General features: G+C 43.9%; 1 protein-coding gene across 1 annotated transcript in view; it reads right to left on the bottom strand.

Annotated features, from left to right (window-relative positions):
- The window catches only part of LOC127008189 (pinopsin-like), an 80,708-nt gene continuing 61,477 nt past the window's right edge, over positions 1-19,231 (bottom strand). The window contains exons 4-7 of the mRNA XM_050879878.1: positions 14,570-14,736; positions 13,798-13,926; positions 9,375-9,452; positions 1-3,420 (exon numbers count right to left, since the gene is read on the bottom strand). Coding sequence (XP_050735835.1) covers positions 3,157-3,420; positions 9,375-9,452; positions 13,798-13,926; positions 14,570-14,736 — 638 coding nt within the window. The 3' untranslated portion in view covers positions 1-3,156. The remainder of the gene's footprint in view (positions 3,421-9,374; positions 9,453-13,797; positions 13,927-14,569; positions 14,737-19,231) is intronic.

Genomic DNA, 19,231 nt, shown 5'->3' with positions numbered 1-19,231 from the left:
TCTCGTAAGAAAGATAAATTCAACACAAGATTAATTGACGTGATTCACTCTCTCTAAAGGATACTGGAGACCTTATTTTTTTTTTTTAGTATTCCTCTTTATTTATGCCTCCTCCTCCTCTTCTTCTTTTTCCTCCTCCTCTTCTTCCTTTTCCTCCTCCTCTTCTTCCTTTTCCTCCTCCTCTTCTTCTTTTTCCTCTTCTTCTTTCTTTTTCTCCTCCTCTTCTTCTTTTTACTTTTTCTCCTCCTCTTCTTTTTCCTCCTCCTCTTCTTCCTTTTCCTCCTCCTCTTCTTCTTTTTCCTCCTCCTCTTCTTCCTTTTCCTCCTCCTCTTCCTCCTTCCACTGTTCATATTCTCCTTTTTTCTGCACCTTCCTCTTCTTTTTGCTTTTTAATTTCCATACGCATATTTTCCACCTTTTCCTTCGCAATCTTTTTAGCATAAACTTTTCTTTCATTATGTCTTTCCCAATCACTTTCGTCTTTACCTCTTTTTTCTCTCCTCCCCTTTAATTGTTTTCTTCTCTTTCACCTTTTCTTTAATTCATCAACTTCCTTCTCTTTCCACGTCCGTCAATTATCTGCTTTTTCTTTTTTTCTTTTTTACTCCTTTTCCATCGCTCAATTTTTCCTCCATTTTTTCTCCTCCATCTTTCCTCCCTAATCTTTCCTTCTTCCTCTTTCCTCCTTCCTCCTTCCTTTTTCTTCCTTCATCTTTCCTCCTTCCTCTTTCCTCCTTCCTCCTTCCTCTTTCTTCCCTCATCTTTCCTTCTTCTTGTTTACTTTTTCCTCTTTCTTCCTTCCTCTTTTCCTCCAAGCTCTTACTCTTAGTGGTCCTTTGTCCCTCTCTTTAGCGAACTTTCCCTCACTTTTCCTCCTCTTTGCCTTTCTTTTCTTCCACCTCCTCCTCCTCCTCCTCCTCAGTTTTCTTCACGACCTTGCCTGTGTCTTTCCTCGCCTCGCTCCTCCTCCTCCTTCTCCTCCTCCTCCTCGTCGTGCTTTTCAACTTATTAATTCAAAAGGTGTGTGGAAGAGCAAGGGAGAAGAGAAAAGGGGGGTTGGGGGATGGGGTGGGGGTTGGGGGTTAGGGGAGAGGTGTTGTGTTAGGCGTGGAATATTCTTTTTCTTATATTTTTTCGGAGTTTTTCATTTGATTTTTTCTTTTAGTCTTTTCTTTTCTTTCTTGTCTTTCATCCTTTCTTTCTTTTTTCCTTCTTTCTTTTATTTTTATTCTCCTCTTTCGTTCTCGCTTTTTGTTTTCTTTGTCTTTCTTTGTCTTTCTTTCTTTCGTTCGTTCTTTCTCTCTTTTTCTCTTTCCTTTTTTTTCTTTGTCATTTCTTTCCTTCTTTCTTTCTTTTCATCATTAGAAGAAGAATTATAACCATCATCACTATCCCTCATCATCATTATAGTCATCATCATCATCACCATCATCATCATCACCACCACCATCACCATCACCATCATCATCACAATATATATTTTCTCCGCAAGTTATGTAAGCAAGAATCAGGTGGTATATTGTAACGTAAGACGAGGAGTGGGATAAGAGAAGACTGGTCGGGGGGGGAGTGGAGGGTAAGGTGGAGTAGGTAGGAGGATGAGTTTGGAGGAGGCAGAAGACAGGGGAGTGATGTGGAGGAGGCGATGGCTGACGGAATGGAAGGAGGACAAGGTGGAGGAGAGGTAGTGAAGGAGGAGGAGGAGGAGGAGGAGGGGGAGGAGGTGAAAGGAGGTGGAGGAGGGTAAGGTGGAAGGAGAGAACAGAGGAGATGGACGAGGCATTGTGTGGAGACGTGGGTGGAGGAGGGAACCGGGAGGAGGTGAAATGAGGATAGAGGAGGAAGAGGTGGAAGCAATGGGTGGAAGAGGAGGAGGAGGAGGAGGAGGAAGAAGTAAACGGTCGCGTGGGAAGACGAAGTGGGTGTAGTGGAAGAGGAGATGGCGTGAGGAGCAAGTGGAAGAGGAGGAAGGGGAAGGAAAAAGGCAATATGGGGAAGAGGAAGAAGAGGAGGAGGAGGAGGAGGAGGGGGAAGAAGTAAACGGTCGCGTGGGAAGACGTAGTGGGTGAAGTGGAGGAGATGGCGTGTGGAGCAAGTGGAAGAGGAGGAAGGGGAAGGAAAAAGGCAATATGGGGGAGAGGAAGAAGAGGAGGAGGAGGAGGAGGAGGAGGGGGAAGAAGTAAACGGTCGCGTGGGAAGACGAAGTGGGTGTAGTGGAAGAGGAGATGGCGTGAGGAGCAAGTGGAAGAGGAGGAAGGGGAAGGAAAAAGGCAATATGGGGGAGAGGAAGAAGAGGAGGAGGAGGAGGAGGAGGAGGAGGAGGAGGAGGGGGAAGAAGAGCACATCAGAGTAATGGCGAAACGAAGCACTCAATCGGAAAATTACTCCACGGCCTTCTCTATCTCGGCCCCGCAGCCCTTGTCGCGTCCTGCACAGCCTGTAGAGCATCCTGCAGGAACACCGTCGCGTCTCCTGATAACCAAGTGTCCTGCTCCGTCACGTCTTGGTTTTCAGCGTCGTGGCTTATCCTACACGTTACCGACACATCCTACGAGAGTGTTAGGCAGAGTTAAATGTCCTACAGGATGCTAAGACGTCCTGTAGGTCAATTAGCGCCTGTCTCTGCGTCCTGTAGCTCGGTGATGGGACTGCAATTGTGTTCTCGTGGGTGTTCAACTGGGTAGTGTTCTGCAGGTTCCTAAGGTGTCCTGCAGATTATATTGGGCCATCCTGTAACGTCCTGCATCTTCGTAACACGTTTAACAGCGCCTTTACTCAGTCCACCCGTCACTAGAATGTCCTACAAGTGTTCGAGTTTAGTAGTGTGTCCTGTACAAGGTTGGGGAGTCCTGTAAGTTCCCTGTAGATGCATCCTGTAACGTCCTGCATCTTAGTAACACATTTTGCAGCTCCTTTACTCAGTCTACACGTCACTGAAATGTCCCACACTTGTATGCGTTGAGTAATGGGTCCTGTACAGAGTTAGAACGTCCTGCAGGTCCTGGATTGCCTGTAGATGCGTCATGCAGGCCTTAGGGTGCCTGTAGGTGCGTCCTGTAACGTCCCTGTGTTTGGTAACGGCCTGACATCACACCATCCCTCAGTGCACGTCTTTCTCCCGCAGTCTGTGTGTCGGGAGCCCTTCGTCGCCGCCGCCTACAGCCTGGTGACGGACGCGGGCTTGTCGTTGGCGGGCGGCGAGGGCGGGCGGGAGACCTTGAAGGAGGAGTTCTTGTCGGCGGGCGGGTGGGGGTCCAGGCTGGAGAGGTGGACGTCCTGCTGCTCCGCCACGCCGTTGCCTCCGCCACGCTGCCTCCGCCACAACACGCCCCCGCCACGCCCGTTGCCCCCGCCAGCCTCCCCGCGCTCAACCCGCCACTGCAGCATCTTCCGGAGGGCGGCCAGCAGCGGCGGCCACACCTGCAAGAGTGACGCGTGAGTACACCTGCTTCGTTTATGTGGGGGGGCTGTGTGTAGGGGTTGTGTGTTGGGGGGTGGGAGGGGGGATGCTTGTGTGTATGGAGGGAGGTTGTGTGTGAGGGGGATTGTGTGTGTGTGTGGGGGGTATGTGTGTGTGTGGGGGGGGGGTGCTTGTGTGTGTGGAGGGGTGTTCGTGTGTGGGGGGTTGTGTGTGTGGGAGGGGTTGTGTGGGGGTGCTTGTGTGTGTGTGTGGGGGTTATGTGTGTGTGTGGAGGAGGGTTGTGTGGGGGTGCTTGTGTGTGGGGGTGTAGTTATGTGTGTGTGGAGGGGGGTTGTGCGTGGGGGGAGGGGTGTTTGTGTGTGTGTGGTGGGGATAGGAATACAACACAAAGAAAATAACTCAACCCATCTTACATTATACTGGAGAAAGGACGTGGAAAGAAGCAACGAAACAACCACACACTCGTCCCTCCTTTGTTACTCGTCCACATGGAAAACGGGGAAGGGTACGATAACGAGAGACAAGGGAAGGGAGGGGTGGGCGACTCAGAGGGGCGGTATTTACAGACGCTTCCACCCTTCACATCAACTATTTTCAAAGGCCAAACAGGAGATCAGTCGGGTCCTCATGAGAGATATTTTAGATTCATGATACAGATGAAGAGTCAGACTTCCAACAGGATCATCAAAATACTCCTGGAAATGCCCACAACGTCTGCGAAAGCCTTGTCAAATATGTGTGTCTGGGCGCGAATTTTTTTTAGAATATGGCCCTGTTGGTTTTATAAGTGTCGCTTCTCACATCAGCTATTTCTAAAGGTCAATGAGGGGGTCAGTCGGGTTCTAATGAGTGTTTCTTCAGGTTCATGGTACAGAAGAAGAATCACACTACCACCAGGGTCATAAAACTACCCCTGGAAATGCTCACAACTCCTACGAAAGCCTTGTTAAATATGTGTTCTTGGGCGGCGATGTGTCTTGTAAAACGACCCGGAAGCTCCAGCGTTGCAAAATTATCGTACTCAGAACATCGCATTTATCAGTTCCAGGTCCCAAAACTTTCCTACCCACACAGGTAACGAAGTATCAGTTAAAGTTCTCGTTAAAAGCATTACTTATTGGCGTTTGTTTGCGATAGCTGTGACTCAGAACCGGAAAATACGTTGTGCTGAGTGTCTGAATACGATAGTTTGGTAACCCTGCTCAGAACCAGCGTTGCCAAATTATCGTACTCATCGCATTGCATTCTCGTAGTTTCTGACCGATAACAGTAGCAAAAAAAAAAAAAAAATAAATAAATAAATAACAGTTTTAACATTTTTTAATTTTCTATCGGTATTTGTGATGGTACGAGAGTTTGTGGCTTGAAAATGATAAATACAATGTTGAGTACGATAATTTGCCAACGCGACTCAGAACCCACATTACGATACCGTGGAGGAAAAAAGAAGAGGAGAAAAAAAAACAACATTTCTGTGAACGAGTCGAGAGGAAGTTAAAAAGGGAAAAATTAATTGGCGTTCTCCTCTATGGGTTGACTTATGATGTTACGTGGAGACTTGTGGACTTATGATGTTACGTGGAGACTTGTGGACTTATGATGTTACGTGGAGACTTGTGGACTTATGATGTTACGTGGAGACTTGTGGACTTATGATGTTACGTAGAGACTTGTGGACTTATGATGTTACGTGGGCTTAGGTGGACTTATGATGTTACGTGGACTTAGGTGGACTTATGATGTTACGTGGGCTTAGGTGGACTTATGATGTTACGTGGGCTTAGGTGGACTTATGATGTTACGTGGAGACTTGTGGACTTATGATGTTACGTGGAGACTTGTGGACTTATGATGTTACGTAGAGACTTGTGGACTTATGATGTTACGTGGGCTTAGGTGGACTTATGATGTTACGTGGAGACTTGTGGACTTATGATGTTACGTGGGCTTAGGTGGACTTATGATGTTACGTAGAGACTTGTGGACTTATGATGTTACGTGGGCTTAGGTGGACTTATGATGTTACGTAGAGACTTGTGGACTTATGATGTTACGTGGGCTTAGGTGGACTTATGATGTTACGTAGAGACTTGTGGACTTATGATGTTACGTGGGCTTAGGTGGACTTATGATGTTACGTAGAGACTTGTGGACTTATGATGTTACGTGGGCTTAGGTGGACTTATGATGTTACGTAGAGACTTGTGGACTTATGATGTTACGTGGGCTTAGGTGGACTTATGATGTTACGTGGAGACTTGTGGACTTATGATGTTACGTGGAGACTTGTGGACTTATGATGTTACGTAGAGACTTGTGGACTTATGATGTTACGTGGGCTTAGGTGGACTTATGATGTTACGTGGAGACTTGTGGACTTATGATGTTACGTAGAGACTTGTGGACTTATGATGTTACGTGGGCTTAGGTGGACTTATGATGTTACGTAGAGACTTGTGGACTTATGATGTTACGTGGGCTTAGGTGGACTTATGATGTTACGTGGAGACTTGTGGACTTATGATGTTACGTAGAGACTTGTGGACTTATGATGTTACGTGGGCTTAGGTGGACTTATGATGTTACGTGGACTTAGGTGGACTTATGATGTTACGTGGACTTGGGTGGACTTATGATGTTACGTGGACTTAGGTGGACTTATGATGTTACGTGGACTTAGGTGGACTTATGATGTTACGTGGACTTATGTGGACTTATGATGTTACGTGTACTTGGGTGGACTTATGATGTTACGTGGACTTAGGTGGACTTATGATGTTACGTGGACTTAGGTGGACTTATGATGTTACGTGGACTTATGTGGACTTATGATGTTACGTGGACTTCGATGGACTTATGATGTTACGTGGACTTAGGTGGACTTATGATGTTACGTGTACTTGGGTGGACTTACGATGTTACGTGGACTTAGGTGGACTTGATGTTACGTGGACTTATGATGCTACGTGGACTTATGATGTTACGTGGACTTAGGTGGACTTATGATGTTACGTGGACTTATGATGCTACGTGGACTTATGATGTTACGTGGACTTAGGTGGACTTATGATGTTACGTGGACTTAGGTGGACTTATGATGTTACGTGGACTTACTATGTTACGATACAGTGGAACAATAAAAAAAGGAGAAACCCCCATCTATGTGAACGAGTAGATAAACAGTTAAAAAGGGAAAAATTAATTGGCGTTCTCCTTTATGGCTTGACTTCTGATGTTACCTTTAGTGGGACGTAGCAGCATTCTTTCCTTTCTTCCATTGTTTTTCTTCTCTCCCTTCAAACACGGCCCTCGAACCACATCCCCATTACCTCAGCAACAAAAAGAAGTCTGTAAGTCGCCCTTTTGTTACCTCGAGGCCGGGAACTGAGACGGGGACGTAGCGTGAAGGAAAAAGAATTAGGTATTTTGACACGCCTTAAGGTTGAGGGGGTTCATGTTTCCAGGTATCCTCCTCCTCCTCTTTCTCCTCCTGTTTTTATATATGTTTTTCCTCCTTATAACGTCATCTCTACCTACGTTACTGATAAGAGGAGGAGAGAAGGAGGAGGAGGAGTTAAGAGTTGAAAGAGTCCAATACCCACAGGATCAAAGAGGAAGGAGATGAAGATACGAGATTAAGATGCGAGATAAGGATGTCAGCCTCGTCAAAGCCCTGCAGAAGCCACATGGAAGATAAGGGAAAGACTGTACCGGAAAGGGTTAGGAGAAGGTGATCTTGGGGACAGCAGGGATGGGGGGGGGAAGAAGTTGAAGGGGTGAAACGGGAAGGATGAAGAGGAAGACGAATAATAGGAGGAGGACGAGGAATAGAAAGAGGAACAGAAAGAGGAGGAGGAGGAGGAGGACAAGGTGAAGGAGAAGGAATAATGCGAAGGCGTAGAAACTCATATTAGAAAAAATAAGTTGATATATTTCACTGGTATGCCGCAGAGGAACAGAGAAGAAAGAAAGCGGGGGAGAAGAAGAAGAAGAAAAAGAAGAGGAAGAGGAGGAGGAGGAGGAGACGAAGGGAGACGAAGAGTAGTGAGATTAAGGAAAAGGTGAAGAAAATTTAACTGGGAAGACTCTTGGATCTTTTAATTAAGATGCTAACACCTTATGGAGTGGAGGTGGAGGAGGAGGAGGAGGAGGAGGAGGAGGAGGTAGGTAGGTAGGTAGGTAGGTAGGTAGGTAGAAGGTAGAGTGCTGATTACTGCGAGTGGAGGAGGAAGCCAAGCGGTGGAAGAAAAATAAGAATGAAAAGGTGGCTGGAGAGGTGGAGAGATGGAGGTGAAATGAAGTGGAGGGAGGGAGAGGGAGCGAGGAGGAAAAAAATAAGAATGAAGATGCTGGAGAGGTGGAGACGAAAAGAAGTGGAAGGATAAAATAAGGTGGAGGAAAGAAAGAGAGGTAGCGAGGAGGAAAATAAATAAAGAAGAGAATTAAGAAAGAAGGAATAATGAAAATGTAGTGAGGAGGGAAGAAAGGGAAGACAAGAATGAGGGAAATGTTGAAGAGTAACGAGGAGGAAAGAGTGAGAGAGAGATGATGGAATGAAGTGGAAGGAATAAACAAGAGGTGGAGGAGAGAGGAAGGAAGTCGTGTGGAAGAGAACATAATAAAAGAAGAGAGTAAAGAAGAAGATGACAAAGTGGAAAGATGTGGAAGAAGTGAAATGAAGGAATAAAGAAGAGGTGGAGGAGAGAGAGGAAGGAAGCCATGTGGAAGAGAAAATAACAAAAGAATAGAGTAAAGAAGAAGAAAGGTAAAGAAGAAGATGACAAAGTGGAAAGATGTGGAAGAATTGAAGTGGAAGAAATAAACAAGAGGTGGAGGAGAGAGAGGAAGGAAGTCGTGTGGAAGAGAACATAATAAAAGAAGAGAGTAAAGAAGAAGAAAGGTAAAGAAGAAGGTGACAAAGTGGAAAGATGTGGAAGAAGTGAAGTGGAAGGAATAAAGAAGAGGAGAGGAGAGAAGAAAGGAAGTCATGTGGAAGAGAAAATAATAGATGAAGAAAGTAAATGATAACAAGAACGGTAAATAAAAATGTGGAAAGGTGGAAAGATGATGAAATGAAGTGAAAAGAGAGAAAAAAAAATGTAGGATAAAGGAAGGAAGCCACGCGGAACGAAAACAATATGAATGAAGAATGTAAATAAGAGGAAAAAGAAAAAAAATATATAACAAGGTGGAAAGGTGGAATGAAATGAAGTGGAAGGACGAAAAAAGGCGTTGAAAGATGAGGCAAAGGGACGTTGGTTAAGTTCGAATGACAGAAAGGTGGTAAAAGGAAGGTGGAATGAGCGTGAGGTGGAAGTAAAGTGGAATGAGGTTTAGGCGAAGGAACGTTATAAATGGAGGAATGAGGGTAGACTAAGAAGCTGTAGCAGGGAAGAGTAGAATAAGATATGACATTAGGGGAAGGTGGAATGAGAGATAGGTGAGGCACACAAAAGCTTTAGCAGGGAAGGGTGGAATAAGATATGGCATTAGGGGAAGGTGGAATGAGAGATAGATGAGGTACACAAAGGGAGATGTAATGAAATGGAGGGGAATGAAGAAGTAGGTTAGGTGAGGAATGCATGTAAATGGTGTAGGTAGATGAAAAAAATGATAAAAACTACTTTAGGAAAATGAAGTGAATGTACGTTTGTATGTATATATGTAGAATGAGAGAGAGAGATGGAGGTATATGGAGAGAGAACGAAGTAGAAGGGAGAAATGTATATGTATGGTGAAGGAAATGAAGAAAACGTCGAAAACTACTATAGGAAAAAAAATTACGTGTGTGTATGTATGTATGTATGTACGAGTATGTAGGTAGATAGGTAGATGGGTATACGTGTTTGTCTTCCGGGGCCTAGGGATGGGTATGGGGGAAGGGTAAAGAGTTATGACACAGTATATAGGCAAAGGCAAAGGTTGACATAAATTTTTGAGCGTGTTGACTTACCTCCCGAGGCCGCGCCGTGAGCAGCACCAGCGGGTACACGCAGGTGAGGGAGACGAGCTTGAGCCAGTACGAGACGCCCTGGGGGGAAGAAAAGAATGGAGTTATATAATGGTGGAAATGTTGGAAAATGTAGCAAGTAGGGACGAATGTTTGAAAATGTAGCTTGTTAGTATGTTAGTAAGACACGATAGGGACGGGGGTTTATGAGAATGAATGAGAATAAGGTGAAAATGAAATGTGAACTTAGGGAGAGATGTATATTAGAGTGGAATGAGTAAGACACGATGTTGAGCAAGTACAAAACACTCTGGGGGAGGAAGAAAAAGAAGAGAGATAAGAATGAAGAAAATGTTGAGAAAAATAACGGAGAGGAAAAACAAAAAGAGGAGTTTTAAGAATGAAGAAAATGTTGAGAAAAGTAACGGGGAGGAAAAAACAAAAAAGAGGAGTTATAAGAATGAAGAAAGTGTCGGAAAAAGTAGCGAAAAAAGTAGGGTTGAAAAAGTAGCCTGTTAATAAGGTAAAGGTTGAAAAATTAGCTTCTTATAGTTAGGGAAGGTTTAAAAATAGGAGTCTGTTAGTAAGAAGAGGTTGGAAAAGTAGTTTGTTAGTTAGGAAAGGTTAAAAAGGAGTCTGTTAATAAGGAATGATTGAAAAAAGTAGGTTGTTAGTTACAAAGGGTTAAAAAAGGAATGTGTTTGTAAGAAGAGGTTGAAAAAGTAGTTTGTTAGTAAGGAACGGTTGAAAAAAGTAGTTTGTTAGTAAGGAACGGTTTAAAATATGAGTATGTTAGTGAGGAACAGTTGAAAAAAGTAGTTTGTTAGTAAGGAACGGTTTAAAAGGAATATGTTAGTTAGAAAAGGTTGAAAAAGGATCATGTTAGTAAGGAACGGTTGAAAAAAGTAATTTGTTAGCAAGGAAAGATAAAAAAAAGTGTTTGTTAGTAAGGAAAGGGTTGGAAAAGTAGTATATTAGTAAGAAAAAGGTTAAAAAGTGGCAATAAGTGTAAAAGTGTAAGTGCATCTAATACTCGTATCTTTATTTATTTTCTCTTTTCTTCTTTCTCTCAACATCTATCCCAGTTCACACATCATCGTCTTATCATATTTTCCTTCATCAACGCACTGGCAACCCATAGAACCTCATTAAGTCCAAGATCCCTGAGTAAAACTTCGTCCCCTCAACCGGTTATCAAATTTAATGACCTCATCTGCATGCACCTGATTCCCGGAGCCTGTGTAATTAAAAGTTTGTCGGTGGTAATCAATATTAAGACGCCCGAATGAACCTTGACAAGAGAAATAATGAATGTTCGACGCTGACTGGGTTCATAAATCTACTTGTTGTCGTGCTTTTAAGAGGTCCGTTTTCTCAGACGCTTTCGGTTCTCACAACAAATATTTTTCAAAGGCCGCAAATAAATTAGTCGGGGTCCCATGAGTACTTTTTTTACATTCATGGTACAGAAGCCTTGTCAAACTATCACCAGGTCCATAAAACTACCCGTGGATATACTAACACAGCCTCTACGAAAGCCTTATCGAATGAAGGTGTGTAAGCGCTGGATAATCGGGTTTTCGTGAGTGTATTTCTCGTCCATGGTGCAGAGCAGAAGCCTTGTCAAACTATCACCAGGTCCATAAAACTACCCGTGGATATACTAACACAGCCTCTACGAAAGCCTTATCAAATGAAGTTGTGTAAGCGCTAGTTTGTCGGGTTCTCGTGCGTGTATTTCTCGTCCATGGTGCAGAAGACTTGTCAAACTAACACTTGGCTCATAAAACTACCCGTGGATATACTAACACAGCCTCTACGAAAGCCTTATCAAACGAAGGTGTGTAAGCGCTAGTTTGTCGGTTCTCGTGAGTGTATTTCTCGTTCACGGTGCAGAAGCCTTGTCAAACTATCACCAGGTCCATAAAACTACCCGTGGATATACTAACACAGCCTCTACGAAAGCCTTATCAAATGAAGGTGTGTAAGCGCTAGATAGTCGAGTTTTCGTGAGGGTATTTCTCTTTCATGGTACAGAAGACTTGTCAAACTAACACTTGGCTCATAAAACTACTCACGGAAATACTAACACAACCCCTACGAGCACTATAACTTACGTGGGTGGGTCAGCCCCGAAATGCTTGAGAATATTGGCATAAGAATTTCATCCGTGGTAAATCTTGTAACAGTTCTGGATTTTTAAAGACATATACGTATGAGTTTTCTAGGGTGAGGGTTACGATGATTCTGGTGTTGCATGAGGTTAATAATGACCGCGCGAATAGTAGTAATTATAGTAGTGCTGGTGTAGGTGGGGCTTATTTACGGAATTTATTAGAACTTTAGAAGAGTGTGTTGGTGATTCGAAGCGATTTGTTTAGTTAGCAGATCAATTTTTATTTTTACAGTAAGGGAAACAGTTCAAGGGCAAAAACAAACAAAAAAAACAATGAAAAAAACCCACCCCACAAATCAAACATACACAATCACACACAAGTTTTCTTCATTTGTTCTTTTTTTTTTTTCCACGTGAAGAGAAAGTGAATCCTAAGCTTTATAAAACGAAGTATCTTGAAGAACAGAGATATAATAATAATCCCTTGAAGAACGGAGATAATTATACATTCGTTCAAAGAGGTTGGCTAAAAAAATAAGGTGCAATATCCCGTTGAAAACACGCATAGCAACAGTAATAATGCTGATAACAATTGTAATAATGCTAAGAAAACCAACAAAAAATATATAAAAAAGAACACAGTAACGATATTGCTAATCCCTCTTCACACACACACACACACACACACACACACACACACACACACACACACACCAAGCTTGTTAGTAAGTGCAATGTAATCTTATGCCCCGCCCAGTCATCGGTGTCGGGGGAGAGAAAGAGTAAAAAAAACATATACAAAAATCCCTTTCAACACGGGGCCGCGCAGACTAGCCCCTTTTCATGCCGGGTCTTGTAAGCCGGCTCCCCCTTGAGACGCGCCGCCGCTAGTGTTTGGAAAGACTTAAGGCGCTTAGCAACGTTAGATCGAGTAAAGTTTTGATGGTGAACAGAGAGAGAAAGGGAGAGGGGGGAGATAGATAGATAGATAGATGGATAGAGAAAAAGTTAGTTAGATAGCAAGATAAAGATAAATAGGGAGAAAGAGACAAAGATAGATAGAGAAAAATAGAGATAGATAGATATATAGATAGATAGTTAGAGGGAGAACTAGACAGATAAGTAGATAGATAAAAATAAATGGATAGATAGATAAATAGATAGATAGTTCAATAGATATATAGATAAAGAATGAGGATAGTGTTTATTTAATTAGATTGTGATAGTAAGAGAAAGAAAAGGAGAGAAAGAAAGAAAATGAAAGAAAAAGAAAGAAAAATAAATAAATAAAGAGAGAGAGAGAGAGCACCATCATCCCCTGTGGCGTTGATTCAGTGGTATACTCGTCTCGTTATTACGGTAAAGACACACACGTAAGTCTCTCTCTCTCTCTCTCTCTCTCTCTCTCTCTCTCTCTCTCTCTCCTTACCTTCCTACCTTCCTGCTTACCTTAACAATGCATCTCTTTCTCTCTTACCTGACGCATTAACTTTCCTCCCTTCCTTTCCTCCTTACCTCACTTTCTCCTTACCCTCCTACGTTTTGCCCGCTTACCTTCTTGCTTACCCTCCTTTTTACCTTCCTTCTTCCTATCCTTACTTTTCTTTCCTTGCTTTCCCTTACTTTCCTACTTTTCTGCTCACCTTTCCACATATTCACTTTCCTTTTCATTTCACCTTCTTACCTCCCCATCTCCTCCCTTCCAGATTCTTGTTTACCTTTCTTCTTGCCTTCATTTCTTCTCTCTTACCTTCCTTTCTTCCCTCTTCCCTTCCTTTCTTCCCTCTTACCTTCCTTTCTTCCCTCTTCCCTTCCTTTCTTCCCTCTTGCCTTCCTTTCTTCCCTCTTACCTTCCTTTCTTCCCTCTTCCCTTCCTTTCTTTCCCCTTACCTTCCCACCTCCCTTCTTACCTTTTCATCTCCCCTGCTTACTTTTTCATCGCTTCCCTTCGTCCCCTTACCTTAACTTTCCCTTTCCACTCCTTCCTTACTGCTGATCCACCCTCCTATTTTCCTTACCTTTACCTTCCCCTACCTTCCTACCTGCTTGTTTACCTTGACTGTGCATCTTTCCTATACTAATTCTTTTTTCCTCCCTTAACCTCCCCTTTTTACCCTTCCCCTTACCTTCCCACTTTCCTTTTTATCTCACCTGCTTACCTGCTCATCTCCTCCCTTCCAGCCTCCTGCTCACCTTGCTTCCCTTAACCTTCCCTTCGTTCCCTTCCTTACCTTTCCTCTTACCTTCCCACTTTCCTTTTTATCTCACCTGCTTACCTGCTCATCTCCTCCCTTCCAGCCTCCTGCTCACCTTGGCCCAGACGGGAATGCTGATCTCCGCCGCCTGAAGCAGAAGCAGCAGGTGGTAGGGCAGCATGAGCAGCACGGAGCTCAGCATGGCTAGGCACAGCACGCACACGCCGGCCGCTGACTTGAGCACCTGAGGAGGAGGACGAGGAGGAGGAAGAGGAGGACGACGAGGAGAAGGAGGAAGGACAGGTAGGAAAGGTGATATTTTATGTGGTTAGGCTCGGTGTTTTTTTTCTTCCTGTGTTCGTTATGTGTCTGTCAGTCTGTATCAGTTTTCGTTTTCTTTCTTTCTTTTTCTCTATTAATTACAATCTTAGTGAATTAACAATATCTCCTTCTTTTATCTATATATTTAACTATTTATTCCTCTGTTATCTATCTATTTACATATCTATTTATTTATTTATCCATCTATATCTAATTATCTATCTATATCTATCTATCTATATGTCTATCTGCTAATGTATCTATCCATCTATGTATCTATCTATCTCCACCTATAAATATCTATCTACCTACCTCTGTATACTCATATCTATCTATCTATATCTATTAATCTATCTATATCTATCTCTCTATTTACCTACTATCTATATGTCTATCTGCTAATGTATCTATCCATCTATGTATGTATCTCCACCTATAAATATCTATCTACCTACCCCTGTAAACACCTATCTGTCTATCTATCTACCTCTCTCCATCTATCTAGCTCACTATCTCTATCTACATCTATCCATCTACCTCTATCTACCTCACCTGCAATCACTCACCTGGGAGCCGCGTGTGAGGGGGTTGGGGTTGGCGTGACACCTCCGTAAGACGGCGGCCGAGGCGGCGACGGTGACGAGGCAGGGCAAACTCACGTAGCAGCCCGTCTGGATAACCGTGTAGGTGAAGATGTGCGTCGAGGTGGGGTTGAGCACGCACACGCCGCACTCTGAGGACACGTGCACCGAGGAGGGAGCGAGAGAGAGGAGAGAGAGAGGGAGAGAGAGGAGAGGAGGTCAACTACATCAGAACAATTAGTAAACGTAGGCAATGCAACAATATACTCCTGTCTTTTCTCTTTCCCCTAACTGTACCTTCTCCGCTGACCCTCTTCCTCTTCCTTGGTTAAAGATAAAGAGGGAAGTGTACAGGTGTTCACCCCGTGGAGGAATTAATGAAGGTTTAGGTGAGAGAGAGGGAGGAGAAGGAAAAGAAAGGAGAGAGAAGAGAGGAGAAGGGAAAGAAAGGGAGGAAGAGTAACGGAATGGAAGAAGGGAAGGGAAAGGAAGGAAGGGAACAGGAAGGAAAGGAAAACAAAGGGAAGTGAAGGAAAGGAAAGGAAAGTGAAGGAAAGGAAGGGAAGGGAAGGGAAGGGAAGGGAACAGAAGGAAAGGAAAGGAAAGGAAAGGAAGGAAGGGGAGGGAAGGGAAGGGAAAGGAGAGGGAAGGAAAAGAAATAAAAGAAAAGGACAGGTGGAATAGAAAGTGAAGGGAAGAGAAGAGAAGAGAAGATGAGAAAAAGAGAAGAAGAGAAGGGAAGAGAAGAGAGAGACACAGACAGACAGACAGAGACAGAGAGAGAATATTGAGTATACCTATCCGTGGTGTCAGGTGTCTTGGCGCGGTGTAAGGTGCGGGTTGCCTGGTGACTGGCGGTGGCTGTGGAGGTATTGAGTGATGCTGAGTGGCGGTGAACGGATGTGAGGATATGATGAGGAAAGCCTGCGGTGGTGTGGGTTATGGTGTGGGTTATGGTGTCCGGCAGTGGTGATGGTGAGGGTAGAGTGGTGATGTAACGTCCAGGGTGGTGATGTAACGTTCTTAATGATGATGAGTTATGATGAGTTACTGTTACGCGATGTTGTCTTTCTTTTTCTCTGTCAATCATAATCTTAGAACTTAATATTATTTCATTATTTTATCTATCTATTTATCTATATCTATCTATTTCCTTTCCTTTCTTTTGTTTTCCTTTCCTTCTTTTCCCTTCCTTTCCTTCTTTTTCCTTCCGTTCCCCTTCTTTCCTTTCTTTCCCTTCTCCTCTCTTCTCTTCTCTCTCCTTTATTTTCCTTCTCCCCCCTCTCTCTGTTTATATCTGCAACTATCTAGCTATCTTTATGTCTGTTTGGTTATGTATCTATCCCAATTTGTATCTATCATAATCCTATAAATATCTATCTATCTACCTATTTATCTATTTATATGCCCTTCAACTCTCATTCACTGCCTTCTCTTCCTTACTCAGATACACAGTTACATCAAGGGTCATTTTCTTAAACACGACGGTCAATTGAAATGAGAGATGGGAAAGAAAGGAAAGAAGAGGAACGGAAGGGAAGAAGGGAAGGGAAAGGAAGGGAAGGGAAAAGAAAGGAAGGGGAAGGAAAGGAAAACGAAGAAAAGGAAAGTGACAGAAAGGAAAGGAAAGGAAAGCAGAGGGAATTAAAAGGATAAAAGGAAAGGATTGGGTGTATAGAAAGATGAAAGAGTGAAAAGAAAAGGATGAACAGGTGTAACGATATTGGATAGGTAGAAAAAAAAGATGGGTGGATACGGGAAGAATGGTAGATGGGTGTGGTTATGAGGGAAAAAAGAGATGGAGATGGAAAGAGGAGTAGATGGGTGTGTAGAAGAATGAAATGGTGAAGATAGTTTAGTGGGGGTTGAAAAAAAAGGATGAATTGATGTATTGATCTTGGATAGGTAGAAAAAAAGATGGGTGGAGATGGGAAGAAGGGTAGATGGGTGTGGAGAAGAATGAAAGGGTAAAAAGAGAGATGGGCAGGGTTGGAAAGGGGAGTAGATGTTTGTGGAGGAATTATGGATTGGTGGAAAGAGAGATGAATTGGATTAGACAGAAGTGGATGGGGGCGGAGAGGGATGAGAGGGTGCATTAATCAAGTCCAATGGTTTCACAGAAGGGGCTGCGGCAGGAGGAGGAGGAGGGGGAGGAGGAGGAGGAGGAGGAGGAGGAGGAGGAAAAAAGATTAGGACAAGGCTTAGCTTCTCGGGTCATAACTAACTTCGATTATCCTTTCCGCTTCCTTCTTTCCCTTTGTTCCTTCCTTCCTCTCCTCCTACCCTCGTTCCTTCATCCCCTCCTTCCTTCTTTCCTTCCTTCTTTCCTTCCTCCACATGTTTCTTCTTTCTTTCCTCCCTTCTTCCCGCTCCTTCATCCTTTCCTTCGTACGTTCCTTCCTTCATATCTTCCTCTCCTCGTTCCTTCATTCCTCCCTTCACCGTCCTTCCGTTATCTCTTTCTCCCTTCGTTCCTTCCTTCAACCCTCCCTTCCTTCCTTCCTTCCTTCCTTCCTTCCTTCGTTCCCTCCTCCTGTCCTTCCTCCCTTCCCTCCTTCCTTCATTCCTCCCTTCATCGTCTTTCCTTTCTCCCTTTCTCCCTTCGTTCCTTCCTTTAACCCCTCCTTCCTTCCTTCGTTCCCTCCTCCTGTCCTTCCTCCCTTCCCTCCTTCCTCCACTCCTTCGTTGGCTGCATGCTCCACCCTTCCTCTTAAAGCTGTCCACCCTCCTCTTAATGGAACGTCGACTTGGTTCGCTCAGGAAACCAACCCTCGACTTGTTGTTTGTCACCCACCTCACACGCACACGCACACGCACACGCAGACGCACACAAACACACATTCTCTTCTCTTCTTGTATCTTCTCACTGTCTTCCTTTCTTATCTTCTCTCTTCTTTTTTTCTTCTTTTCTCTTTTCTTCAATTTTCTTTTCTTTCCTTTTCTCTTCTCTTCTCTTTTCGTCTCTTGTCCTCAGTTCTCTCCTTTTCCTTCCTCTTCTCTTCTCTGCTCTTTTCTTCTCCCTCTCTATCTCTATCTATCTATCTATCTATCTATCTATCTATCTTTCTATCTATCTATCTGTCTATCTATCTCTCCACTATGAATATGTTCTCTGATTAGCATTAACATTGGGTCTGGCTCCGAGGATATTGGAAGCCACCCGCGTTATTATGTCAGTCCCTTGTCGACCAGGTGAGAGCGCCCAGGTGAATTAGGTGCGCGGGGAAAGGCGAGGTAAGGTGAAGCCGTGGACAGGTGGGGTGGTGATGGAGATGAATCCGGTGCAGATCTCCATGTTCCATTCTCTGCTCTTCTCTTCTTCTCCTATTCCCTTTCCGTTCCTCTTTCTGTTTCCTTTCTTATTTTCTTCATCCTTTCTCTTAGTCTCTCCATTTCTCCTCCATTTCTTTTTTCCTCCCTGTGTGTTCCTCTCCTATTTCTCTCCTCTTACTAATCTTCTCTTCTCTTCTCTTCTCCTATTCCCTTTCCTTTCCTCTCCCTGTTTCCTTTCTTATCTTCTTCCTCCTCCCCTTTAGCCTCTCCATTTCTCCTTCACTTCTCTTTTCCTCCCAGTTTGTTCCTCTCCCATTTCTCTCCTCTTACTAATCTTCTTCTCTTCTTCTCCTATTCCCTTTCCTTTCCTCTCCCTGTTTCCTTTCTTATCTTCTTCCTCCTCCCCTTTAGTGTCTACATTTCTCCACTTCTCTTTTTCCTCCCCGTCTGTTCCTCTCCCATTTCTCTCCTCTTACTAATCTTCTCTTCTCTTCTCTTCTCCTATTCCCTTTCCTTTCCTCTCCCTGTTTTCTTTCGTACTTTCTTCCTCCTCCCTCTTAGCCTCTCCATTTCTCCTCCACTCCTCTTTTCCTCCCCGTCTCTTCCTCTCCCATTTCTCTCCTCTTACTAATCTCTCTTCGTAATATTAACATCTGTATTACATTAACATAACCTGACCTGACCTGACCTGACCTGACCTCACCTCACCTCACCACCACTACTGCCACCACCATTGTCATCTCCATAATGCGTGTCACTGATAATTTCAACACCGCTCTCATCGTCATCATCACCACCAGCATCATCACCACCTCCACCATCCTTCTCTCTCTCTCTCCACCACCATCATCACCATCACCACCACCAACCTCTAATCTAATCGGTCTAATCATTTCACTACCATCGCTACCACCACCAACACCAACACCTTCACCACCACCACCAAGAACAACAACAACACCGTTACCACCACCACCACCACCACCAACAACAACACCAACACCATCCGCATTTTCAACACCAAATTCCTTCTACATACCACATTTTTTCATCACAACACCACAACACACCACACCACACCACACCAAGCAACACCACACCACACAACTCTCACAACACCATAACCTCAACACCACCAGCAGCCTCACCACCACATACCCCCACATCTCCCTCACATTAAGCGCCACAGACGTAATTACCAAGAGAGTAAAAACCCAACACTTTTATTTTGCCTTTAATTAAAAATACCGAGTGATTGATGGCGGCTCGTGGGAAGAATGTTTAACTGGTTCTGGACTTGTTTCCTGATTCTTTGCTATTTTAATCTTTTTCTCCCATTCCTTCCTTTATTCTTTCTTCCCTTCTTCCTTCCTT

Source organism: Eriocheir sinensis, chromosome 37, assembly GCF_024679095.1.
Source record: "Eriocheir sinensis breed Jianghai 21 chromosome 37, ASM2467909v1, whole genome shotgun sequence".
In the NCBI taxonomy this organism is placed as follows: domain Eukaryota; kingdom Metazoa; phylum Arthropoda; class Malacostraca; order Decapoda; family Varunidae; genus Eriocheir; species Eriocheir sinensis.
This window is presented reverse-complemented; position numbering and strand designations above follow the sequence as displayed.